At 38.5% G+C, this 27,999-nt stretch overlaps 2 protein-coding genes and 1 long non-coding RNA gene across 4 annotated transcripts; 1 reads left to right on the plus strand and 2 right to left on the minus strand.

Annotated features, from left to right (window-relative positions):
• Positions 1 to 7,920: 7,920 nt before the first annotated feature.
• Positions 7,921 to 12,586, minus strand: LOC148740999 (uncharacterized). Its single transcript, XM_088733227.1, has 4 exons — positions 12,425 to 12,586; positions 12,212 to 12,263; positions 10,067 to 10,247; positions 7,921 to 9,281 (listed from the first exon to the last, which is right to left on the minus strand). The coding sequence occupies exons 2-4, from the start codon at positions 12,249 to 12,251 to the stop codon at positions 8,642 to 8,644; spliced, it is 861 nt and encodes a 286-aa protein (XP_088589353.1). The 5' UTR covers positions 12,252 to 12,263; positions 12,425 to 12,586; the 3' UTR covers positions 7,921 to 8,641.
• Positions 12,587 to 16,218: 3,632 nt separating this feature from the next.
• Positions 16,219 to 27,055, minus strand: LOC148741000 (uncharacterized). 2 transcript variants are annotated; one of them, XM_088732147.1, is made up of 4 exons: positions 26,689 to 27,055; positions 25,136 to 25,479; positions 23,314 to 24,421; positions 17,129 to 17,202 (listed from the first exon to the last, which is right to left on the minus strand). In XM_088732147.1, the coding sequence occupies exons 1-3, from the start codon at positions 26,991 to 26,993 to the stop codon at positions 24,294 to 24,296; spliced, it is 777 nt and encodes a 258-aa protein (XP_088588273.1). In that variant the 5' UTR covers positions 26,994 to 27,055; the 3' UTR covers positions 17,129 to 17,202; positions 23,314 to 24,293. The 2 variants fall into 2 exon arrangements, with proteins under 2 accessions (XP_088588278.1, XP_088588273.1); XM_088732152.1 differs by lacking the exons at positions 23,314 to 24,421; positions 25,136 to 25,479; positions 26,689 to 27,055 and adding an exon at positions 18,392 to 18,675 and having other exon boundaries at positions 16,219 to 17,202.
• LOC148741001 (uncharacterized) lies at positions 18,721 to 21,089 on the plus strand. Its single transcript, XR_015991384.1, has 3 exons — positions 18,721 to 19,559; positions 19,843 to 20,077; positions 20,836 to 21,089. It is a non-coding gene; the product is annotated as an uncharacterized LOC148741001 (long non-coding RNA).
• Positions 27,056 to 27,999: the final 944 nt, after the last annotated feature.

A 27,999-nucleotide genomic window follows, 5' to 3' on the forward strand; every position in this document is an offset into this window, starting at 1 on the left:
CAGAGAGAACGTATTGTCTCGGTACAAAATAATTCTGATTAAGTGTTAGGTTGCATTCATTAGCCAGGGACGTAATTTTGTCAACAGTGCTCTGACCAACAGATACGAAAAACTGATTAAATTCGTCTGCAACAGCTTTGTCGCTATTACTGTATGTTCGCTGAGATGTAGATTTACTGGGGATGCACTGGCGAATTGCTTTTCAGATATTATTGGTGTTAGGCAGTCCAGAATAGCGGATAATTTTTTTTCTTTGCTTTCTTACGCCAATCATCCCTGGTCTTCATCAATCCACGGATGTTGTCTGTTACGCATGGATTTGGTTTACAGCGTGCTTTAAAGGTTTTAACTGGAGCATGGCGGTCGAGTATCTCAGTAAATAGCGAATCAAGTGCATAAAGTTTGTCCTCGACATCGTCGAAAACATCAACTATGGACCATGGTGCCAGTGATACGTCGTTGCTAAAATCAACTGGACTGTAGTGTTTAAAACTTCTGGTTGTAATATAGACGGGTTTGGAGCGCGCCTTCTTCAATTTTAAGGTGACATAAACCAAGTCATGGTCGCTAATCGAGCTTTCCACAACCGTAGCCGTTTGAACTTGTCTCGTGTCCGATGCAAGGATAGCATCTAGAATTGACTTCGAAGTCTCTGTAACTCGTGTTGGCGTGTTGATCAGTAATGACAATTTATAGGAACGGCAGAAATTAACAAGGGCATTAGCTCTGGGATCGTTGCTATTATCAAGTCTGCAGTTCAAATCTTCCAATAGATAAATTGGAACATTGAACGACGAGGCATAAATAAAGTTCTCTGTGAGATCTGAATCGAAACAAGATAATGATGTGTCCGGTGGTCTATAGGTTGTACAGACAATGAAAGACTTCATGTTCCTGACGTGGATTTTTAGCCACAGTTGGTGAAAGCCAGAGGCCGTGATAAGAGATGTATCGCTCAAGTACTCCGTCCTGTAATTTCGTGAGACATAAGCACATATTCCACCGCCAATCTTCGCCTGTCGGTCGATACGATAGATAACATAGCCAGGAATTTCTATCTCCAAATCCGTAACTGAACTGTTGAGCCATGTTTCAGATACGGTAAATATGTCAAACTTATTTTCCAGTACCGCTTCCTTTACAAGAACGAAATGCTCACGGCATTTAAGCGAGCGAACGTTGAGATGTGCAATCTTCACATTGCGATTTGACTTTTCAGACTTGTTTCTAATAGAGCTGTTTGCTGGTCCAGGGTTAAGTTCAACATCATGTAACAGTTGTATAACAGGTCTAAAAGTCGAGGTTGAATTGGCATAATAGGCTGTAGTAACGTTTGCTCGTTTCACTCTAATAGTGACATGCACGTGTGCCCGCCATTTTGTACAGAGTCTCGAATCCCAGTTTGCCACTTTAACCGACGTAGATTGCGGGAAACGTAGACCAAAGTACTCATTGGTAAAAGAGTAGTCTTGTTCATCTTTCCTCGAGATATGAACAAGACACAAGAGGAGTACAAGTCCAATAACTGGGTAGCACAGAATCACACATCCACCCTCCATGATATGCATAATTTCGGTTGACTTGAAAGGGGATATGGTGACGATGATGAAGAAGGGGTTTCTGCTGATAGCTCAAATGGAAATGAAACAGTCCGTGTGATCGAAAAACAATAAACAATTTTCCTTTAACTATCAAACTGAAAAGGCAAATCGACAAACTACAAAGTCTGTCTTAGATGATAGGTTTACCAAGCCAAGCTAATTTATTGATAGACAGCATTGGTAGGTTTGGGTGAACATCTGTTTCAAAACACTCGTTCACTGACCAAGCCCAATACTGATTCCTTCCCAAGCGTTACCCGCTGCAGGCAACGGGCGCGAGCGATTGGTGATGAGTATAAAGCTCGAAGGGCAATGGGGAAAAGGGTAGGTGCTTACTAAATGTTTATTCTCTATAATCCATTAAATATTTTTTCTCGCGAGCGATTGGTCTATACGCATCACATGATCAAATATGTCCAGCTAAATCTGGGGTTTCCAAGGATATACCCATAGTGATATTCCGCAGTTTTTAAACCCTAAGTCTACTACCGTGACTATAGAAGTATTTTATTCATTTAAAATTTAGTTCAAGATGAGAGAACGTTTAGCTATTCTTACAGAAGAAGAGACGTGTGTGTTTTTTTATATAATCGTACCAGAAAACACTGAAATATAAGCATCCTTAGTAGCAGTCAGTAAATTGTCGCGGTAAACATTTCGCCCGCGCGAAATTGAAGGATTATAAACTGATACTGATAAATATCCGTGCATTTTTTCGCGCCAGATGGAGGCTATTGTTCATAAACATGCCTCTGTTATACTTAGCTCGCAATTTGAGCAGCTCAAAAGTAACAGTCAAGGTGAAATTTGTTACTTTAAAAAGCAATTTGACACCAAATATATGGAAAGCAGCGCTAAGTCTTCCTATATAAAATTGTCTTTAATCACGAGCGACTTAAGGCTGGGATCTGAAGCGCAAAAAATTTCTCAGTCAATGCTATATGCAAATGATGAAGGGAATAAACTAGAAAAATAGGCAATGAACGCTCTACAAAAATGTAATTTGCTATCCTTTTGCAACCCCGACGTTCGTGCACGTACGCGAAAAATCAGGAATGAAATCCGTTGTACTTACCAGATGCTTATTTTCATTTTATCTTTTTTATGGCTAGAACAGAGATGTCTCTACGGTTTACCTCGTCAAGGGCGACAAAGATCATTGTCTTTTAAGCGGTGAACTTTCAGTGATTTTACATTGATATTGTTCAAGCGTGTAAGTTATGCACAGAACTTGACGTGCTAAGGAGTTCATTTCTTAATTACCACAATCACTATTATATTTTTGAATTGTCAATCTGTAGTCTATATTGACCTGGGACACCTAATGGCATGGTTTCCCTTAAACCAGTTTTAGTAATTTTCCATCAATTCGCACTGAAGACCTTTCTTTAAGCTCCAAAAACTACCCAATTTTTTTCTTGTTGTTTTGTTTTGTTTTTTTGTTTTTGCAATTCTAATCAAAACATTCTCTAAAAATAAAGTACATGATGGCGAAAATCTAGGTCTTCGCTAAAATGTTGTGTGGAATAAAATTCTCAGTTAGAGCGGGGGCAACGATGAAATATAGAATTAAAGTGGGCTCGACAAATACACATTTTTTCTTCAAAACATGAAGACTGGGAACCGATTTTTGGTATCCGTTGCTGAGTCGGTAGACGCTGAGTTTTTTCAGCGCATTTTTTTTCATCTTCTTTCTTTTTCAATTCATTTAGTAGCAATAAATAATTGCAGATAAAGTATTGATTCATCTGATTGGTAAATATTGATGTATACTGATGTACGTAGTATGTCACAAAGAAATAAAATGTTTATTGACCTTGCGTCCTAAGAATAACCGTCATTAACTAAGATGACAAAATTTATGAAAAATTAATATTAATAACTACTTCAAAAATTACACCGACATCTGGAACTTGCTTTTGACGAATTTATGTCGATCATTAAAATTCCAAACCCTACAACACCATTTGAATACTACTGTAATTGTCTTCAAAAGAGATCTAATAGCCAAACAAGAAAAAAATTACAGCGCAGGCCATCATGACGAGGGTGCTGGCCATACGACTGTTAACGCCATTGCAGTAGTCCCTGTAGCAGCAGTCCACGTTACAAGTGACACCAGGCTCCCGGCAGACGGCAACACTAGAGGCATTGCACGTGCGCGCGCAGGCTCGAAGATAAACGTTTTCCTTGGAGCTGTGAGCGCTGGCTTTGAGGCACCTTGTCGAAGTTAAGCATCTGACTCGACGTCCATTGGCATCGCAGTCCTTCCAAGAGGTTGCACTGAAACACTCAAAACATTCACGGGAAATCACTGGATTTGGGAGGAAAATTTCAGAAAATGTCAGATGTTTTCCGTGTAAGATAACGTCTTGTGATAAAGATGTTCCTTGTCTTCCCTTATGCTACGGATATTTGGGGAGAAGGAGCAAGGGTCGGTATATAAATAACCGCTCCTGAGCCTACCCCAGCTAAGAACTGGGTTAATTTTTTAGCGTGAAAAGGACGGAAAATAATCATCTAACGTAGGCTACGGCATATGTAGTTCTAAAAACCACCACTCCCAAAGAAATTGCAGTTTTCAAATTAAAAACAACTTGTCAATAAAACTCCTAAACTCACTAGAACTACCTGAATGTGCATCCGTGCATGAAAATAACTCGAAAACCGGAAAATTAAGACCTCGTGATATAGTATCGAATAGGAACTGGAATTACCTGTTTAATCTTTCGGTTCAAATTACTGTGCGTGTTAGCAAACTACTGAGACTCTATGAGCTAAAACCTCGCTAAACACTGACGATATTCGCATGCACATACTTATCCCATTTTCTATAAAACATTACCAACGTGAAAAGCAACGTTTCTGTATGAAATAATTTTAATATATCAACAAATTTGAAATGATAAAATGGCCACCGTTACGATTATAAAAGCTGACGTTTCGAGCGTTAGCCCTTCTTCGGAGCGAATAGAGGAATTGTGGGTTGTATGTGCTTTTAAAGGCAGAAAATGGAGCTACGTTATTGGTGGGAACATGGCAACGAGAAAAACACCAATAAACTAGTGGAATGAAAAGCGTTCGTTAATACCTGTGGGATTTAGACTGCCGGTTTGAAAGATGAGCTTTTGTTCAAGATTTTTACGGTTTCTGTATAAACCTCTCTAGATCCTCGGTCTTCGAAAACTAAGGCTAGCGAGGTTCTGTTTATCTTTCGGATTGGCTGCACAAAGTGCTGAGCTCAATGATGAAATGTTTTGTAAGTGTATTTGAGCATTACTCATGACAAATCAAAATTAGTCTAACAACTTGACACGCGGAAGAACTGTTTCGATTCGCGACTCGGTATTTAAGAAACTTTAATAGCTGTATAACACAGCTAGCGAAAGAAGCTAAAACTTCACTCTATAAAACTCCAAGTATGTAAATATTGTATTTCTTCCGCAAAGGAGAAGCTTTAAAATGAATGAACCCTTAACGAACATCATGCTGATACAACAACATGGCAGCGTCGTAGAACTCGAAACAGGATGTAACTAGTGATGAGAATCTTTATCATTGATTAATATGAAGTATTTACGTACCCACTGGCAAGAAAATGAGGAACATCACAAGTGCCAAGTTCATTACTTTCGGCGACATGTTTCGTTTTTACCTTCGCGTCGTTGGAGTGTTCCTTGTCGGCACTGTAACAACTTGTAAACTGTGATAGCTACGAGTCTTTGGAACAAAGTGAACAACACGTCCGACTAAAACATGATGCGCCCGAAAAGAGTTTAACTTAATCTGAAACAATATTAATGCTTGTCAAAAAAAACCGTAGTTTGATTGGTCGATATGCGCTACACACTACCAATAATTTGTCCTCTGATTTTCTTCAGCGTCACTCTTAGCAATCATGATAGTGCCCCTCAGTTTTTTGTGAATGATTCATTTCGTAGCAGCTGTGTAACTTCTCATGACATAACGACGGATTCAACGCATGCTGTCACTAACCCATTTCCGCCAGCTAGGATTTCCTTAAAAGTATGATTCAAGCAGAAGTTTACGCGATGTCAAAGTTTCTTAATCATTCTCACCGTAGTAAAGATGTTCTTTCGGAAAGTCAGTTTCACCCGACCATGTAATTGATGATGACTAAATGCAAACAATGTCTTACGTCAATGGCGTAAGAAGGACTGAAGTACAAGGTGAGGGCAATCAAACAATAAAGGCTTTGACAATGATGAAGCAGTTTAAAAAAAGAGCACATTAAAACCACTGGTTTCTGACTATAGTAGCCTTCGCAGTCCATTCCAGAGGTGAGAAATACAGTCCAACCTGTATTGAAGGACACCGTGTAATGCAGTCACCCTTTATAGACTGGATTGCAAAAATGTAACTTCAGACGTTTGAGTGACATGGAAATAAATTAGTCACAAGTTGATATTCTGATGACATGTTGAAATGGTTCACGTGGCATCATGGAAGTTTCCGATTATTTAAGCCTTTCGCGGGAAAATTAAGTAAGTCTATGTCGGTCAGTCTTATGTGTGACCACTTACTTTTTTTGTCTTCCAACTCCCTGTAAAATATCATTGCATTCACTGATTTTCTGTGCCATTAGTAGTGGAACCAGGTCAATTCATTTTTTCCTCGGGGTATCGTGCTGCCGCCTTGGATGAGGAATAAGTTTCCACATATTTTTTGGCCACTTCTAAGGGTATTTTTTTGGTGTCTTTTTTTTGTAGAACCCTTCAGTTCAGTGTAGACATGTTAAGATTGTACCAGTATGCGCATACTTCACGACTAGCTGACTCGTCCTAAATAAACTTTTCACGCTGAATGTCTCCTCACTGAGTGTGGTCACTGAGTGAGGTCAGAGTCATTGATACCTACAAACCGTTAGAAATGCATATGAGCGATGAGACCCAACGGTTTTACGGGTACATGTATGTACATATATAATAACCACTATTTTTTGCACGAGGTAAATGATAGAAGTCATCCTCAATTTCCGAAATAAAGGAAATATCAAAGACAAAGATTTACTATACATAATGGAAAAAGTAAAGCACTGACCATGTAACCATATAACATTTCTCATAAACCATTGGGTCTCAACAACCGACCGCTAAAAATTAAAGCGGTCGGTTGTTGCCGTCATGATTTTTTCCCCCATTAGTTGCTCTAATTGCGTCGTTGAATAATTGTTCCTGTTCAGTTTTACACATTTATTGACATTTGATTAAACATAGGCATGCTACGTATGCAAGAGTTATTTTTGTTTTATGGCTGGCTGATGTTTTCGTCAACAAAAACAGAAAAAGAGGCTCAGCATAGCTTTCAAAAGAACGAAAATATGGCATTATTACTTTACCTAACTTATGGGAGAAAAACACAACCTGCCAATTCATCTGAAATAAACTCAAACAGGTATTTTGTGGTCTATTGTTTCTGTTGTCTAAATACTTGTAAGATAAAAAATAAACTGCATCTGCAGTCTTCTTGTCTTTCTTGCTTTTGGAGCCAGCCTCGTTCCCAAAGCCTTTTTCCTTATTTGGGGCAGGGTGGGGAGATTTATAGGAATTTTTCATTTGTCTCCCTTTCTTTGGCTGAAACCTACACTTTAAAGGTGTTTCTACGCTCTGTTTCTTAAGCTTTTGGTTCTGCTCTCGCTATTGTCACTGAAAGCCAACTTTTTTAGAGTCAGAGAACACACTTTGATATTTTCCATCTCTTTTGTTTGCGAGTGTATAAGTAAGCTCTTCAAGATCAGAAATCTCGTTTCTTATTTTTTTTTCATAGTTATTTACAATGTCTGCCGAGTACATTAACTATGCGAGTACTATCCTTTGTGTAAGGATTTCCGCCGCTGAGTTGTCAAAGGCAGACATTGATGCAACTGCAGTGGAACCCCTCTAAACCGGACCCTCATTAAACCGGAATCCTCTCTTTACCAGACCATTTTTTCGGCCCCTAAATCTCTGTCATACATTTTCTCTATTTTTAACCTTAGTAAACGGGAACCCCTCACTTTCGGAAACCGCACGCTTTTTTCAGTCCGTAATCACATACTGACAAAGAAATTGATCTCGTTAAACCGGACGTGAAAGTTTTAGGCTTGCCGCCAAAATCAAATCACACGTTTTTAAACGTGATTAAAATTAAAACTGTAATCATGCAAGTGAAATCCCAATCAAAAGTGAGAAATGTGTATCGGCTAATTACTCATTGTTCAATCGGTACTGAAGCAAAAAATCCAAAGTCGACGATCGTGCAGCTGTTGCAGGGTTGAATGAATGACAACAATAGGGGTTAGGTCAATTGTTTGTTCCTTTACTAATGTGCTTTATTAGTACTCGTGTATCATGCACTGGTAATTACAGTCAGGCGATTGCAATACAGGCGGTGTGCGCACTCTGATTGCGTTGCATCATGGTCGTAAAACAAAAATTGAGTCATTTGCATCTTGACGAGTTGGAGTGAACTTCGCTGATGGCAGCGAGATTGCGTGAATATACATGGATTATAATGGAGATTCACTGTCTGTTGCCGTCCCTTCGAAAGTTAAAAAGTTTGACGGGCCTGCGCGACTCCTGTCATTCCTCCGTGACGAATTCGTTCTTAGGAGGCAACTGACGTTATTTGAAAAGATTCGAAACTGCAATCTGCCTAAGAATCTCGACACAAATGGCAACAGTTACACTCACAACCGATGGCGGGATGAATAATTTCAGAGTCAGAAATTATACTCCTAGACACGAGTTATTTAACAGGGAATTGACCTTTAACATACAAACGCACATTTGGATAAAAACAGGAAAAAAGATCCTAAAATTCGTTTCCACAGTTTTCCGAATGATGCGGTAATTTATGCATTTGGTCAACTTTTGTTTCATTTATAACTGAATTTCCGGATAACATTGGTTTTTTGGCTAGATACCCCCACTAAGTCGTATGAATTCTGTTTCTGGATGTTATTTTAATGGAAAAACTAAATGTGTGCAAACGTGAAAATTATCTGTTCTTCACACTGGCAGTTCGCATTTGAAGGCTTTTTAAAGCAGTGAATTAAGTAAGGGAAATATTGATAGCAATATTGAAATTTGGCCTATCCTCATCGGTCGACCAGCATCACCGCTCTCGATTTCTAGTTGCATGTTAGTTGGAAATTTTTGTCCCCCAAACGCGTTACAAAGATCTTCTCTACAACAGCTAACAGAGCAAGTTTTCACTTCAGCTCCTCTGTTAGTTGCCAGTTCCTTTAGCACTGCACATTTGTTGGCGATTGCATGACAATCACGACTCTCCGTAACGCAATCTCTCCATTCCGTAGCGGTAACTTTCCTCGTGCATCTGTCTAAAACCTGCGCTTGTAAAGAGAAGCACCAGTCGTAAGAACCATTTTTCAAACATCTCTTCTCGCGTAGTTTTCTTCCATTTAGATTTGAAACGAATTTTGGCTCGAATTCAAAGCACTTCTTTGGAGTTTTTCGTCCAGCTGATGTCGGTAGAATTTTATGAGTGCCCGATGTTATTAAATCTAGTGTCCCCACAGGATGGTTGCAACGATCAGCGGCACAGCACTGTGGGCGGCAGCTGGGCTCTACAAGAAGCCCAGGCCTCTCTCTCCACAGGTGAAGTTTGATATCTCTGCACGGCTGGGCTGAGTAACATTCTCTCTTGGACGAACATTGCCTAAAAAAGAAAACAATTACACTGCATTACGTTAGGAAATTGAGGAGTTTTGACAAATTTATCTATGTGGCTGCTTCGAACAGGAAAGCCCATCTCTCAAGATTTCTTTAAAATTTCCATTTTGCTTTGTCTTTGGGTAAATGTTGCAGATTTTCTTGAATACTAAGGATTCTTAATCTTTGAACCCTTTAGTTGCCTTCGAAACAAACTGGGGATCCAGTACGATTATGTTAAATAAACAATACCATGGTTCTAAATCTGTACATAGACTGACTTGGAGCTCAATCCAGTTTTTGAAGAATGAAGCGACAGGATGTATAGCTACCCCCCCCCCCCAGAATAAATGCCGATCAAAGGCGCTTTTCCCATTCGGATGGAGAGAGACAATATAAGTATAAATCGTCCTACTTAGGAACCAAAACTTGTAACTCTGTGTAAGCCACGAGTTAAGCCTGCGTCGCTAGCTATATTCAGAAATTTTTGAGCGGCGAAGGTGCCAAAACTTGCGGCGAAGTCACGGGTGGGGAAGGAAGTTGCTCTTTTTCGTGGTTCCATCGTTTTTTGTTTTTTTTTCATCAACCGCCCGAAACTCCACCGGCTAAGCAGATTAGTTGAACCCGAATGTTTACTCCAGAGTTTTGGCGCGAAAAGTATTAGGTATTGTGGTTGAGATATGGAAATCTGGAAAGGTTATCTTGTCAGTCTCTAAACTGCTACTTGAAGTGGAACTAGGGTGGCAAATCCAGTAACGATTTAGAGTAGCCGATTCTAGTACGGTATCATACCTTAAGAACAGAATTGACTTATCTCCCTTCAAATCTGTCACTGAGGCATCAATACTCATACAAACTGACTCGCCCTCTCGAGAGCAGCTTTCAACTCGGGAATTTCTCAAGCACTTGGTTGCTAACAAGGTCGCATTACATTTGTAACATTCTAATGATCTCGTTTCTTTGATTGCGGCTGCTAAAGACAAGAAGAAATAAACAGTGGGATAAGTAGTGCAGCGAAAAAAACAAAGAAACCGACGCAGTTCTGTTTTAATACAAATTTTCTCAAACTGGCTGGCTCTGGCTGGTTCTGGCTTGCATTTCTATCATATCTGTACGCTTGAGCCTAGCCTCAGTTATAATCAGCTACTTTAGAAATGACAGGCAACTTTAAGTTCTCCATTTGAATAGCTTATGTTCCGTGGGTGTCTTGTTGACCTTTGCGTTCCCAAGATGGCCGACAGAGTTACTGCTTTCGACGGCAGAGTTCCAGTAAGAAAATTACGTTTCCGAATCGATTTAAAACATAACAGAATAATTCAATAAAAAGTTGTATATTAAATCTGCTTTCGGTTTCCCACAAGGAAGCCCAACCGTTCTGACGAATGCGTCGTCCATCCTTCCTCTCTCAGAATGAAAAGACCTCTTATCAACAAACAGATGAACGCAGTTAGGGACCGGTCATAGAGTAAAAGGGAGGGGGGGAGGTGGGCTAGGAAAGTTTTTTTTTAAAGTACTGGTTTTCAGTGGCCCACCCCCGAGTTATTTGACAAAATTGGAGCGGCCCACCCCTGGAGTGGCACATAAAAACCTAGTGACCCACCCCTCAATTAAAATCAGTAATGTGGATAGCTACATGGGGAACACTGTGAGAGAGTATTCTCCGCAATCAGTCACTCGTCATCTTATGGTGATGCGATAACCTCTAATCATTGTAGTGTGATAGGCCTTAACAGCTTAAAAAAGAGAGATGGTCGCTGCATGGTTAAAACTATTAATAAGTAAAGGTCAATTTACAGTGGATGCTATTGAAACAATCAAAGCAAACGTGTCACAAGTTGTATTGCGTGCTATAGATGATAGTGATAATGATGATGATGATGATAGTGATGATGATGATGATGATGAGAATGATAATGATGATGATGATGATAGTGATAATGATGATGATGATGATAGTGATAATGATGATGATAATGAGAAGGAGGAAGAGGATGATAATGCTTCTGAGGGTGATGGTAGTGGTGAAGATGATGATGATAGTGATGATGATAATGATGATAATGATGATAATGAGAAGGATGAGGAGGATGATAATGCTTCGGAGGGTGATGGTAGTGGTAAAGATGACTATTAAAAGATGATTGATAGGAGAAGCTGTGTAAAAAGATGTTTGAAATGATATATAAAGTGAAGGTTTCTCAACACACAGTAAAGCTAATTAGTGTTCGAGATTTTATACTTTAAAACGTTTCCTGACTACTTTGTAGATTTAAGACTGTACATAAATAGAAACAAAATATATAATATGTGAATTCCTGTTGTTATATAAAGTTGGATTAAGGTGGAAAATTAGATATATTATTAAAAAAAAAAGATTCTACTAACGTTTGTGGTGATATGTGAATAATGCAGTGCATTTTTCCCCTGACCCACCCTTTTTAACGTGATAAAAACTAGTGACCTACGCTCAAGTTTTCAACGCCCACCTCCCCCCCCCCCACCCCCTCTACTCTACTTTATGACCGGTCCCTTATAAAGTAATGCAGAAAAATAATGACAAAGTAAAAGACAGTATTAAATCATAGGAAAACAAATCAACAATTTTGTTAATTGTATTTTACAGCGCTAGGTTACCGCGAACTTGTCGATGCAGCGCCGTACACTTTAAATAGACAGCTGGCAAAATGAAATTGTCAATCAAATACTGATTTTATTGGCTTCAAAAATATATGTTTCGAACACGTTTGCACGAAAATTTTGCTAATAGATAAACTGAAAATATAATTTGTAGATTTGGTGCACAGCTGAGTGTTTCCACGATAAATACACGCGCATGGAAACAGTGATAGACTTCGCACAAATAAGCTCAGTAACGCATTAGCTTATTATTCACCATTATATCACGTTTAGGAAATTTCCGTCAAATCAAAAACTCACCTGTTGTAAGAATAACAACTACTAGAAAATGAGATTCCATCAGGTCGATTTCCTAAAACAGAATTGATTATATGGTGAGAAACAATTTGTTTTGATCACAAATACCTGGCCTCTTAACTGACATTCAGTCTTTTTCACAAAAATAAATTGAATCAAAATGAAAGAAATGAAGGTACAGCATAACAATTTTATTGACGATATATCCAGACTCACCTCGTGAATAACTTTTTAGCTCTTGTTGTTTCACTTCACCCTAATCGCCTATTTACCTTTGTACCAAGGGCGTCGAATTTTTCTTGTGCGAGTTACCCTAACTGTAATTTGAGTTTAAAATGCGTGTTTAGATGTGTAATGCTCTCCGCCAATGCTTACGCCCCTAAGAATTCAACCAGACTGACGAGAGCGTACTTCAGTGTGAAAAAATAGTTTTCTTGAGGCGACGCAAAAGATTATCCGACTTATCTCAAAGCTTAAAATTACACTTCCTTCGCTGCGAATGAAATTTTAATGAACTCAGCTCAAACGTAGTCGGGTGAGACTTTCTTAGAATAACAATCAAACTTTACTTGGCTTTTACATGATTTAGCAATTTTTTTTCCTTGCCTTAATTTATAACGTCAGGCATCATTTTTGTCTCACAAAGAATTTTCCTTCTGAACACAAATGAATTTGACAAATTATTTTATTTCATTATCATTTTTTATTCAAAAACAATGTCTGCGGTTTCATTACGCTTTTCCTTATCCAATACGTCTTTATTTTTTATCTGTCATTTATTTTGTGGTTGAACCGTGTTTTAGACTAATTTAATCCCTGTATTACATTTTTCATCATTCTAATGCCTTTGTTGGTATGTTGTAAATCCTCGAAGTACCCAATTAAAAAATTTCAACAAGAGAAATGTTGAAGATCATAACATTTTAGTGGTAGCTGGAAAGTAAGAAATTTGTTTGTTACCCTAAACAACTCCACCGGAGCATCATTAGAGAGCTCGTTGGCTGGCTAAGCTATACCATACACGACAACTGCGTTAAAATATTTACTTTTATTTTCAACCCTGGCTGATATAACCCGCTCTTTCTGCCACTTTTTTCCTCTGAATTTTTTCCTCCGGCGTTTTTCCTCGGAGAACACACTTAGGTATAGTTGGACGAAATAGACGAAACAACATTGAAGAGAGAAGGAAATTAAAAGGAGCTGCTTTTTTTCTCTATGTGGGTGAGTGATATTCTAGGAAATGATGCTATCTTATGCCTATGGAAAAATTGTCTCAACAGGGTTTGTCCACACTGGTAGAGTCCCGCATGATTTTATCTAACAGAGCCTAACGACCGCCGCGGGACGCTAGGAAAACGGCAAGGAAGAGAAGAATTTTTTTTTTCACTCGAGGTTCGTTCGAATCGGCCGGAGAAACGAGTTAACAACTAGGAGATATCAAGAGAAACTGCTTTTATAACCAAAATTTTGACTGCTTCTTCTTCCCCGAATCCGCTGTTTTTGTCATTGGTTTTTTGTTTTGAAGTCAACCGTTGTAACAGAACACTTTCCTGTTACTGGGTGACCGAAGGAAAAATAAGGAAAGAGTCTGGTTGGGTATGTTCGACTATCTATTTCGCTAATTTGTTTTCACTTGCGCGAAGCCGAGAAATATTCATATTATAGCGCCTGAACATTCCTTGTGTACTTCAACACCTCTTGCCGCCCTCTACACAGGCTTAGAAAACATCCTTTGATTACAAAACAACTGAACTATGCCGGAGGATGAGGCACTGGTGCCATTCCCATCCTTCTTAATCCACGCCTTTCTCTCCAAAGGAGTTCCAATTTATTCTTCGAATATACCACAAGATAGCTAATGCCTGATGGAACACGCGTTTAATCATATCCTTCATCGCCCGACCGCTGGCGCCGAAAGTAAAAATACTGAATGTTCAGAGTCAACTCAATGATTTCTTGGTACTAAGTTGATTTACCACGGCAGCGGTTCGGGTTGTATTAGGCCACAATTCCACATAATTATCAAGCAGGAAGTGAGAGATAATAAAGCTAAATATGGGGATAAAGGATGGAGTCACACTTCCACCAGAAATTCTGCGGAAGTTTTCTCGTTCAACATCCGGACATATGATCACGTGCTGAGTGCTGGGTCTGTTTGTAACAATTTGTTCAACAACCTGGGAGTTTCTGTCATATCCATTGCACTATTTCATTTTAAAACTTTAATCGAAATTGTCAATTTCGGTTCAATCTTACGTGTTCCCTGTATTTGTAGATCTAAAAGCGAATTGGTTATATTTTAAAGCAAAAGAAAAAATCTCTTTCGCTGAGGACATTTACAGGCGTTTCCTAGCCTTTTAAAAAAGATCATTATTCAATTCGATTCAAAAAAACCATTAGAACTAGTCATAACCTAAGATTAGATATTTTAAATACAAAAAAGCCACTATTTTTCCTCAACCAAATTTGTTTTTATTGCCTCAGCCTGAATTAAAGCTTTCTTGGAATCCTCGTCAAAATTTACAGAGAGAACTTACAGTCAAACTAAGTGAAGCGTACTCCTTAAGATTACATTAATGAATTGATCATTTGGAAATTGAACCCCGCCAGTCGTTTCAAGAATGCAATAATGAATTGATTATTTGATTATTGAACACGCTAGCCGTGAATATTGAACCCGATAGCCGTATCCGTTTTGAAAAGGCGCGGATCATTGTTCAAATTAGAAGTCCATTTCTGAAGTCCAATAAGATTGTTCTATTTGACGAGGAATCCTGAAAATTAACAAACTGCACTGTAAAAACACTGCGAAAACAGTCGATCGTAAATATTAACGAAATAAAAAAAGCCCTGTGATGGCTTCGCCCGTACACTATTTTTTTCGACCATGAATATACACAAGAATTTCTACAAGTTCGTCAAGATGTAAATAGGCGAAAAAAGCTCTCGATAACATTCCATTTACAACATTTACAAGAAGTTCTACACAACACTCGAACTCCCCTTTCCCACCATGTCGGACGCCATGTTGAATTAGTTCCGATCCATCATCACGTGTTCGCATAATCCAATCCGAAATGGACTTCTGATTTGAACAATGATCCGCGCCTTTTCAAAACGAATACGGCTATCGGGTTCAATATTCACTGAATAATCAATCCCTTAATGCATTCTGGAAACGGTTAGCGGGTTCCATGTTCAAATATTCAATTCATTATTGCGCTCCTGAAACGATTAGCGGGTTCAATATTCAAATAATCAAATCATTAATGTAATCCTGAGGGATACGCTTCACTTAGTTTGACTGTAAAACTCTTAAACTTGGCAAAAACTATCAAGTAAAAGCTGCGGAAATTTCAGACAGCAAAAGGAATTGCCATTAATCTTGAATGCACATTCACCTTGCAAGGGGTTTTTGTTCTCATCAGTAAATAAGATTTTCAGTATATATCTTGAAATGAAAATCCAGTTAGTTTGTCAATACAATTTTCTTGAAGCAAAACATCCAACTTTTCCTTCACGGCGGGCAGTTTAGGAAGTTCTAATCGAGAACTTCTAAAATTCTTTCACTTAAACCGAAAAATAAAACGCTTCAAAACGCGGAAGCAACCAGTTAGTTTAACTGCATTTTATATTTGATAATGTTAAAAAAATCAAATCTTGTCGTTGTTTAGTCCGATTCGTTTCCTCCAAACCAAAGGCTTTTCACAAATTGTGACGATAGGTTTTTCGCCTACAACTGGACTCTCCCGGGGAACGTAACGACAACGGAGACAACTAGCTGGGTAGAGACAACTTGGCAGCGAGAACAGAAACTTATCACGATTTCCTGGTACACGGAGCGGATCTGCTTGGAGAGAACTTGTACGGACATAAAGGTCTAGACAGCGTTGAAGGAAGTTTCAGTTTTCTATGAATAGACAGGCATATACAATGGAAGTTTGACCAATCAGAGGGCGCGTTGTATCTAAGTTATGTCGTAAAACAAAATACAATAAACAGCAAACATATCTGATGAAGTTACCTTAGACATTCATATTTCTTTCATTGATAATTAATACATAAAATTGAAAGGAAAGCAACCATGACTAACGTAGTGAGACGAAATAACAACTGATAGACATTTTTGAAGAGAAAAGTCATTAAAAATAAATGCAGACTTCATTGTTTTAGTTAATCGTTTGTAAACTTTAACATATGTACTCGCAGCGTAGTTTTATATACAGACGGGTTATATTCCTTTTAAATATAGGTCAACTTATTAACCTTTACACTCTAACATCAGTATTCATATTCTCCATAATGTTCTATATACATTCCCTTCGTTAATGACAAGGAGAATTCATTTGACAATCAAAGCTTTTAGGTTGGCGATCATTCCTGTTATTCTCGTGAGCTTAATGAAAGATTCAGAAGTGTTAATGTAAATTCCATGCTGGCCACTCTCAGGATTAAAAGTGTTAAATTAATAAATCCCTCTCTAATAGATTCCATCAACATTCCATCAACATTAAGTTACATCGTATTAAGTGAGCTGATTTAGCTTATCTCTAAAATGTTCCAAAAAGCTAAAGAGATTATTGTAATACCCAAAGTGCTTAAGTCAAAAGTTGTGGATGGGCTGCCAGACTGGGTACCAGGCTCTTCTGGAGAGGCCGTTGATTCTCGGTTGTTCGTGCCTTCTGTGGAGCTGTTGTTATCAACTGTAGTTGCGATCGTAGTTGGTGTTGTAGGTGGAGGACCATTGCAGTAGTCCTTATCGCAAGAGGAAATTGAACAGTTATACACAGGTTTTGTCTGGTTTGCGACTTTGCAATATACGTTGATATACTGTGGTGGTAAGCAAGATTTTAGGTAGGTATGATCGTTCTTCGAGCGAGAATACACTGCCGTGGCACAGTGCTGGTTTGCATCTTCACACGAGCTAAGAGTTTGGTTATTGTTGCATTCACTCTCAGAACCTGCGACACATTTATAGCAGCGAAGAGAATTCCCTGTGAGAGATAAAAAGAGCTTCATAAGAACTTAAAGAGAAGACGCAAATACATATCCATCAGCAATGTGTTAAATTGCTACTTTTGCGATGCACACAAGGCTATTCAAAGAGAACAGCACTTTTTCATATCGGTAATTTGACCGAGTAAACTAAAGCCAGCTCTGATCAGAGAAAGGAAGCGAGTGATTTTCAAACTTTTCGAGTGCCCTTCCAATATCCCCGCTAGAGTTGTTACGTCAGTAAACGATAGAAAGTGCGGTCTATTGCTTACAAATTCATTTCGTACACATCACGTACGCTTGCGTTACTCGTGGAATATCGAGTTGCATCAGTATGAGGATCAAGAGATCAAGGACGCCTGATATTAGATCAGTAAAATCCGCTTTACAAGGAAATCAAGCTTATCTATGTGGTAAGCAGAAGACAATTGAGTCAGCCTTACTCTTTCCTTCTTCATTTCGTCAATCAAACTTTACGGTCACTCATGTTCAGCTATGCTCATCACTCATCTCTGAGGGGTAAGGTAAGACCTTTCCCATGGACTTATGTCTAAGATTACACCGGAAACACACTTCTTATTTCATAAGCCCCGTGTTTCAGATTTCTTTGAACTTTGTTTAAGATTTTCCGGCCTAAATTCATATACATAACAAAATCAGCGCACGAAAGTTCGCAACTTCTCCTTCTTTCTCTGTGTTTTTTCAAATAAAGAAAAACCAAACACCTGAAATCACATGCTATTGTTAGGTTTCGTCAAAGTCACGCTGAAATGAAATCATTGCGAGCGAACCTTGCAAGTTATCCCTGACCTTTCGGCCTACACCAACTGCAATTACCTATTTTTCAAGTCTACTAACGGGATAAATAATTAACTCAAGGGAAAATTTGTTGCCTTTTTCGGGTGTAACGATCGTGGATATTTACCCTCAACAACTCGAGTTCCCAACAATAAATAAAACCGTGCCTTCAATCATCGGTCCCTGAAAATATGGGTTTAAGTCCCTTCTTGAAATCACAATCACTGTTTTACGATTCGCTTGTTCGAGTGTATTTGAAAATGAATAGCCAACACAAATTTCTTTCACTTGACCTGAATAAGAAATTTTCCCAAACAATAATGGCTACACTGAAAGCAGCCGGTAATCGAAACAACGTCATAACTCAAAATCCTGAATATATCGACTCACCACAATGACAGAAAGCTAACAACAGCGTACAACCCAAAAACGCTACACAAAAATTCGGCGTCATCTTCGTCTAAGTTCGCGTAGATATCTCCCTCGTACGTAATAGATAAAGTGGTTGAATGCCCGAAAACGACGCGGTTTTATCCAGGTGAAACGTGGAAATGTGTCAGCGTACACCTCCGCTGTGTGTGTGTGTGTCAACAGCCGCGCCTCAAGATTATGACGTTTGCGAATATGAGATGTCTCATGACTCACGTTTTGATGCCGGCTAGTAGACTGCGGATAATAATAAGTAGATTTCTGGTGTCGATCGGGTCGTGGTAATATTTTATATGTTTTAAAACTGAAGTTGCTATGAAGTAGTTGAGTTTGACTGATGATAAGATTTCATCACGGTTAACAGTGACTGGATTCAAGATTTCCGTCACCCACTGTTTACTTTAACGTTCTTCGCTAAAATGTATTTCGTCTGTTTCGGATGCAAAACAATGGATTGGGATGACCAGATATCAAAGATAATTAAGTGGAGGAGGTGATTAGAAGGCCCAACTTATATTGAATTACTCTCGTTGGCCAAAATTATCTCAAGAAAGAACGTCTTATTTGCTACTCCAGATGCTTGTGTTGTTATTCACGTGTCACCCACCGGATAGCGCGCCCAGTGGAGAACTGCACAGAAATTCACAACAGCAAAAGTTACGTAATAAAAGTATTTTAAAGAGCCTGTTTTTTAATAAAATACCAATTCAGACCAATATCAGCGGAAACGAAGATACATTAAGAAATTTCCGTGCAGATTGCGTGAATGTGGCAAGTCATTCGCACCGGAAACAACATCAGACCGAACTGTGGGGAGGCTCGGCTCACGAATAAGTTCCACATCCTTCCAGAGTTATCTCGAGGTCACAAATAAATTTGATCTTCTATGAGAAAGATTAGAATCTTAAACTTTTAAAAGAGATACAAAAGAGAGGATGGACTGAAAAATTTAAACTTTCTGATGTTGGTATTCGGTCTTTGGTTTGGTTTGCCCGACTTGTTGTCGATTGCGGCCCTTATGCTTATGTAGTGACATTAAATGTAGTGAAAAGTCACAGGAACAAAGCAATAAATTGTTCATGATGTCAGGATTAAGGAATCATACTAAATAAGGCATTCGTACATCCTGGTAAGTTGTTTTAGTCATTTATAATTTTATCATGTTTATCATTCTTGGCCAATGATATCTTCCTTTATCAAAGGTTGAGCAATAGCGTTTGCAATGGTTTTCAGTCGACACTTTATAAATGTTCATTAATTCAACAAAATTAGTCAAGTGTCAGCTGATCGCCATTATCCATACAACATTGGAAAATTCACCACTCTATTGTACACTTCCGCCCTGGTAAAACACGTTTAACGTAGAATTTTTATTAAAGTTTAAAGTATGTTAGCGATTGTCCCAATTGTAGATAACCAGAACTGATGAGTGCAAAGGAATTGTGGAAGTCGAGAAAAAGCGATTATCCCTCGCTGATGACTGTTTGACCCTAGCGTAAAGTATTTGAGACAGCTGCCAAAATGAGAAAACATCAAGACAAAATACAAAAAACTGCTTTTGTGGAGTGGGGAAGGGAGACTTTGCAGCTCTACCAGATAGAGTCGCTCAGAACTCTTCCCAGATCCTCTTTTCAAATGATACCACAGGTTACCCAAGCTTTTAAACTTTGCATGGGCTCTTAGCGGCAAAAAATCTTTATCGCATATCGCATATGTCAGTTTCGTCGATCTCAATGATTAAGGTAGCTAAATATCGCAAATTCACCAATAGTGATAACAAAATCACGATGAACTTTCACTAATTCCAGTGGTTTGATTGTGATAATTCTGAATCAGCACCTGGTCAAAGATTCTCAATTTTCAACTCGCTATGGAATCTTCATTAATTATCCTCAAGATCCAAACAGTCTTTCACGTTCTGGATTGACTTTGTACTCGCATAAAGTGTTCTAATGATAAACTGTCTCATATGGTACAAAAGTGGGAACAAGTTTGTTTGCTGGACAAATAATACATTTTTACTATTTATCCTTGATTAAGAGTTTTTTGTGGACTACGGATATTGTTTCAATCGATCAATCAAAGAAAGCGACAGTTAAGGTACAACGGTCAAGAATAATGTGTGCTTAACTAAAGAATCGAAAAAATCCGCATATTTTATTGACATGCAAACGACATGTTTTGGAATCTGCAAGGCCACTACAAATAAACTTAAACTTGCGCTGAAAGCCCTTGATCGGCACGATTGAAGGAGATATTTGATATTGATTTGTTGTTTTCATCTATTTAAAGCATCATTGGTCTAATTTCATCAAGAAGTGCCTTGTTTTTTTCGGCGACCTAAATGAATTCCCGTCGGTTAAAATTTCATTTTCATTTGAGCCTTTGAATTTGTTTTCAATTAGACTACTTACCTTCTGGTAGAAGAATGAAGATCACACAAATTGTCACAAGTCGGAAAATGGACATGTTGCTACCCTTTAAACTCGTTCTAACCACTTCAACCTTGAACCAGTGCAACCGAGACGTGTCGGGGAAAACAACAACTGCCGACTGCGAACCGGGTCACCGGCCGGATCACTTCAATATCGTTCAATGAGCTCCAATGATAACAAGTAGATTCTAGAGCTAAGGAATTTTGATTGGCCAATTTGTTTTGATAATAAAAATTAACGGTAAAAACTACGACGTTTCGAAGTCTGCATGACCTCATTATCAAGTAAAATGTTAAAACTGATGTAAAATTGTAGCTCAGAGATTATATACAAATAAAATGTGATAACTTCATTAGAATAATGAGCGCGATCTGACATGCTAAACACCAATAACAATGAACGCTCATTATTCTAATGAAGTTATCACATTTTATTTGTATATAATCTCTGAGCTACAATTTTACATCAGTTTTAACATTTTACTTGATAATGAGGTCATGCAGACTTCGAAACGTCGTAGTTTTTTACCGTTAATTTTTATTATCAAATGTATTTCTAAACATTCTCCAATTTGTTTTGATACGTTATTTGTCACTCAAATAATTGGTTAAAAAAATTCGATTTCTCGAAACCAATGTTTCTCGAATTTCCGTTTTACATATAAGTAATCGAATCAAATCTTACTCTCGTTACCAGTCAAACACAACCTTCCACAAAATTTTACAACTTTCACAATTTCCCAGGACCTTCGAAACTGATAGAGACTGCAACAACAAAATGTCATCATAATCAATTAGTGATTCATTTAGAAATAGAGCTGAGAACTTCAAGTATTGCAAGAATACATAATTGACAACCTTTCAAAGGATCGTTTGGCAATATCTTGATGCAAAAGAGTAAAATTTAGACCTGAAAAATTGAGGCTGGTTTATTATTAGAGTGACTTATGGGACGGACCATTATTTTACTGGAGAAGGGGTATGAGAAATATTGAAAAAACTATTTTGTAGGGTCTGAAAAGACAAAATAAATTGTTAGCAGGCGTGATAGGGAAAAAAATATCTGTAGAGAAGTCAGGTAAGATATTAAAAAATATTATTACCAAAATTTAAAAAAATAAAGTGATAAATTGAAGCATTAGTATAAGAGTTGACACAATGTGGGCCTGTCGTATGCCCTTTATTTGCGTCAATAGCTGCCAAAAAAATTTAAAAGATGAGTGGAGTGTATATCGACAAAATAAGTGGCTATAGCACTATTGATTACGTTCTTCGTAAAATAGTTCAATAAGGCAATGGTTATATTCAGCCAAAAGAAAAATGGAAAAAGAATTGTTTGCACGAAGATGATATTGGGAAAAAATGTTTGCGGATCTCGGAGATGTATATATTAAAAAAAAAAAAAAAACGCTTGCAGCAGAAAATTTCTCATACCCCCCTCCAGAAAAATAATGGTCCGTCCCTAAGTGGCGTCGTATTTCCCGAAAGCCTATCTTAGAAGTAGAATTCCAGGAGAGAACACCCTACACTCCTTTATCGGCCGGTTTTCTTCTGCTATTGTTCGTATTCCCCCCTCCCCCAGTTATAATATCCTAGATCTTCCACAGACACTGATGTTACTTGTAATTCAAATCACCTACACTTTTATCAAACGACACCAAATTGACTATTCTAATTCATCCAGGTACTGCTGCTTTGATTTTCGAACGGAAAATAATATTTTCTAATTTTTTTTGGTCTGGATTCCTTGACGCAAGTGCTGAGCATAACTTCTCCACAACATAATTCTAGAGCTTGCGTAAGTGAGGATACAAAGACATATTTGAGGTCAAGAGAGCCATTAACATTTTAAATGGCACGGAAATGTAAAGTACAGTTCGATTAACGAAATGAAATCATTGATTTTGACCCGTGGATGGTAAATAAAGCAAAGAAACAAGCTTTAGCGGTAAGGTGAGATTAAAGCAATTGAAGAAAAGAAAAGAAGCCGGGAAAAAATTAGTCCAGCCTTCGCACATTCGATATTGGTTCCTCGTTCATGTCGTAATTCGCCCAGCGGCTATAGTAGGATAGAAGATAAATGAAACGTGCAGTCGTTTGTCTCACGATATGGAGTCAAGCTATCAATTTACTGATCGTGACGTTTCAACTGCTCTACTATTAGTCTTCTTCAGGCGACGAGATCGAACGTTTAGGATCCGGAGTTGCTATTTTAAGCACCTTGGTTTTCTGTTATTGGTTTGTTTTGGCGCGCTGTCACCGCAGTGAACAACATTTTCAGTGATATTGGCTAAATAGAAATAAGCAATTGTCTTTAAATATCATTTAGATATTCCTTGAGAAAAAACAACATTCCCCCTCTTTCAAAATATGATACCTCACCCCATAGTAACCGGGTTTTACCAGGTTCTTCATTCTAATTTACCAGCATAACAAACTTTGAATTTACCTGCATATTTCCTCCTGGAGCTAAAACATCATTTTATAGTGAGAGCTTGTTTTATCTTGATATTGTTGATTAAAGTGACGTTTCCACGAACTCAATTAACTCCGCCAGATAATCTCTGAGTGAAAGTTTCAGAGAATGTTAGCTAACTCATCTCAGGTGTTGGAAATCCCAGTACAGCAACACTAGTTACTCGCGTAGTTTTTTTCCTATCTTTATTCTAGTCGTCACACGCTTCGTACCGCGTCGATCTTCGCCCCTTCTTTTACAAAACCACAATATCGTAAAGACCACCCTTGGTTTCGCGTTGCGAGGTTACAAGGCTGACGTCACTTTTCCGACACAGGGCCTTTTAATATTCATAGATATTCCTGTAACTCTTGCCGGTGAAAAGAAAACGCCCATGCGGATGAAGAAAGAATTTTAAACACAGATTCCGACCAAAGAGAAAATAGAAGGTTGTGATCTACTTTTTTACAAATTAACCTAAGTACGTGCGGTCTTAGTGGTCGTTTTCCTATAAATCATGAAAGTACATTCTTCTGAGCTGTAACAACATAGCTCACAGCCGAGTTATGAAAATTTGACTTTATTTCTCTAGATCTAACGAGTGAAGGCTATAGCGACGAAAATTGCTCCATAAATGAAAAAATCAAATCAAATTACCACGAGCAGTTTACGAGTTGGAAATGAAAACTGAGCTCTTAACAAGTTGATTAAAATGAAAAGGTTAGCAAGCTGAACACTATTAAGACGAAACTAAATAAGGGCAGAAATAGAAAAGATTTGTCAATTTTCTGTTCAGTGAGGTTCTACCGAATAAGACGGTGGGTGTGGCAACCGCATATTCTCTTTGTAGCAGTCTTGGCCTCTTGATAGAAGCTTGGAAAGTAAAAGACACACACTCCAGCGAATACATGGTCTGTCCATAAATCAGCAACCGAGGAATAAAGAAGAAAATGATCTGGTTTCCGGGCCACAATTCAAAGTTTCCATCCACAATCTCGGTCAGCCGCGCTGGACTGGCACAGATAAGAATGGCTGTTGCCAGTGCGAGACAAATCTTGCGTAGATTCGTCTTTGTTTGGCCATTGTACGTGGTCATCTGGGTCTGTGGATAGAATTGCAAAATTATCTTTTTTTTGTATTAAGTTTAAAAAATTCTGGTATTGAAAGAAATCTAAGTGTAAGAGAGAGCTAGGCTTTCAAATTTTTGTTGTACTCGTTGCTTTCACTACCCTGTCCATGAAATTGATTTTCTGTGATGGATAAACGAATCTGATTGAATTGGGCTTCATCAAACTATAAAATCAAAATCAAGCAGTTGGGCTGATGCTTCAACAGAAGTGGCCCACTTTAGTGGCAAACCAAACACTTTCAAGGAGTATGACTCGACAATCAATCCTTGGCTATCATTTGAGAATCCCTACATCCCACATATTTAAGCAAAGGTTAAGTCTACTTGCGAGCCTAAAGGCCCTTAAGGCCCTAAAGGCTTTCCCAGTTTCTTCAAAGCTTTGCGTAACTGAGTGGACTGTTACCCCCCCCCCCGAAATGCAAGTCTATCACAGGTCAGGGTCAGGGGTCAGAACTAAGCATTCAGTCGGATATCCTTGGCACATCCAGCACGGTTACACCCACTTTTACTTCTGGCTGGAAAGACTGGCCTGTACTTGAAAATGGACTTCTTTTGACTAAAACCCTACCGCGGTAACCACCAGGCCAGCACGCACCTCAATCCCCGGAGCTTAACGTGTATAAACATAACGTAAGACCGTGCGAAGATCTTTTCTGAGTCAAAGTGATGAGCTACGATCATACTTACCAGTTTTGTGGAGGGCTTCGTAATTTGGGTACTCGCCAAACTTGTTACTGTAAAAGCAAACCGCCACCAGAGGCAAGACGGCCACGCACAGGAACTCAGTCCACTGGAACACTGGCATCTGTCCCAAACTATTGGTTACCAGTGTGCACCGTGTGCACCCCCCAGGCGTTCTTGCAAGAGAGGTGAAGAACAGGGGGAACGCGAACACCAACGCCACGACCCAGTTAGTTGTGCAGGAAGAGGGTTGCGTGGGAAAGCCAAATGGGGTGTAAGCATCGCGCACCATGTTCATGATGTGGGTTGCTATGGCAATGTAAGTCGCATGTTCGACGAAAAAGTGTAAGCTGAAAATGAAATGTGAAGAAATTAAGTTTTAGTCATTTAGGAAGTCGACGTTTGGTGTTCCTCCGAAAAAAGTCGGCCTTAACCTCAAGAGTTCCATCCAAACCTGGGTAGGTTCCTCAAACGAAGTGGTAGGAAAAAGCCGCTGGCATTTTGAGCCGACGCAAGCGATTTTTACAGCAAATTGTCCAACCGAAAAGGGAATCTTCGGCTGCCTCACTACCTCAAATATCGAGGAACGTTTGTAAACAAGCCACGCTGCTGAATGTCCCCCACAAAAGAAAGCTTATTTGTTCACAGATTTATTCAATCCTTTGAGGTGCCTAAGTGTATACTTTTGGTTTTTTATCAGACCTTCGTTCGTTCCCGTCTATGACTTTGTTTTCGAGAAAGCCACGCGCTAGTTATCTGTAGTGGTTTCTCGGCACAACGTTAATTCCCTATTTTTCTTCGGTTTTATATTGATTTTTCAGCTAAAACGTATCATAGTATCCCTCCAATTCATTGTGGTAAAAAGAAAAAAAACATACTAAAAGAGAAAAAAAATTCAAGAGTCGAGTCACAGAGGTGCATGCGATAATGAATACTCAGACCAGCTGTCCTCGTCTAGTGTCCTCGAAAAGTGAGACACACATTGCTATTTTTTCATTTTTTTCTAGCATCTTCTTTCTTATCCATACTACACGCAGAGAATCATTTACACTTGTTATGATTTGGCCTTTAATAAACATGCAAATTTTCGAGCTCGCACGAAAATTAGATCTTTCCGTCATTTGCCGCCAATCGGGAAGAAATATTGCTCCCACCTTGAAGCTGCCTAAGCTAACTATTACCCTTCTAAAATGGTTCATAAAACTTGACGAACAAAACTGTCGCTTCTTTGACAAGAAAAAAAACCAATATATTTGTCAAAGCGAGGAAAAAGATAGAAAACAAAAACATATTCGCGATAACAGCACACTACAAATCCTGATCAGTGATTGAACAGAACTGAAAGTTGGCGAGTTATCTCAGTCACGTGTACGGATGCATATCTCAGAAAAGACTACACGAAAATTAATAGTGAAGTAAAAACAAGATTTTAAATTTAATCAAGTTACATTGAGAAGAACTCATCATGAACGAACAAGAGCACTTTAGTCAAGTTCCTTTGAAAGTAGATTGAAATTATCATATTGAGAGTGTGGAATGTTATTAAAACTCGGATATACCTGCAGAAAAACTCCCTGAAAAACCAAGATCCATTTGTTGTGAAGCTGATGATATCCAAGGGCATTCTGACCATCAAGATCAAGTTTGCAATGGAGCAGTGAGCCAGATAGTCATTGTGGTTCTTGCTCTGGTATTTAGAATTATTCCCTTTCTTATAACTTGTCAAAATGAGCAAAACGTTGCTTGCAAAGCCCACCAAGAATACGGCAAAGAAATATAGGAACTCCACGAACAGGAATTGACCACATTCATACAAACATACATACATACATACATACATACATACATACATACATACATACATACATACATACTTTATTGACTTTCCCCAAGGGGGCTTTTCAAAGACAATGTTATAAAAATAATCCTATTTACAATTAAAAAATCCTATTTACAATTAAAGATGTTTTAAAATCTGAGTGTTCTAAAAGAAAAATAAAAGTATACAAATACATATATAAAATTACAACTCTTTGAGTAATTTGGTCCTTAAACGATTTTTAAAAACATTAACGGAGCTGCACAGTTTAAAGGAATTATCCAAAGAGTTCCATAAGTTTACAGTTCTATAGAAAAATATTCTCTGACCGCAAGCTGTTCTAAAGAATGGAATTTGCAAAAGCTGCGAATTTCTGGTGCTACGTCGACTAACCTCGGCTCGCTTTATGAATTTTGATGAGAGGTATTCTGGGGCCTGACCAGTCATGCATTTAAAGGCCATAGTAGCGTTCCGGTAGTAAAGCTGGCTTTGAACTGAAAGCCAATTTAGTTCCTTGCGAATTGGTGTAACGTGGTCAAATTTACGCGCACTGCTAACAATACGGCATGCGAAGTTCTGCACCGCCTGTAACTTGTTGACATTACATTTTGAGGTATTTGACCAAACATTGGAACAATAAAATAACCTGCTGAAAACTAAGGAATTAATAATCATCAAAAGTGTACGTTTGTCGAAAACATGCTTGACACGGTTTATTTTGCCGAGGCGGGACATGCACGAGGAAGCGGTCTTAATTATGTGTTCATCATAAGTTAAATTAGAATCCAAAATCACACCAAGGTCTTTGGCGGTGTCTGCGGGGACGATGTCCTCACCGATAAAGGAAAGGGAGCGAAATTGCAGTTTTGCACGCATTTGCCTGCTGCCAAATATCATCAGCTTGGTTTTGCTAGGGTTAAGTAACAATTGGTTGTTGGAACACCATTCTCCTATTTTAAACAAGTCGTCTTCCAAATCAGCAGTTGCATCCAGGTTGTCTTTAAGTTCGAAGGAAGTGATGAGTTTCGTATCATCTACATAACTCTGAGTG

The sequence above is a fragment of the Stylophora pistillata genome, chromosome 1 (assembly GCF_964205215.1).
Source record: "Stylophora pistillata chromosome 1, jaStyPist1.2, whole genome shotgun sequence".
In the NCBI taxonomy this organism is placed as follows: domain Eukaryota; kingdom Metazoa; phylum Cnidaria; class Anthozoa; order Scleractinia; family Pocilloporidae; genus Stylophora; species Stylophora pistillata.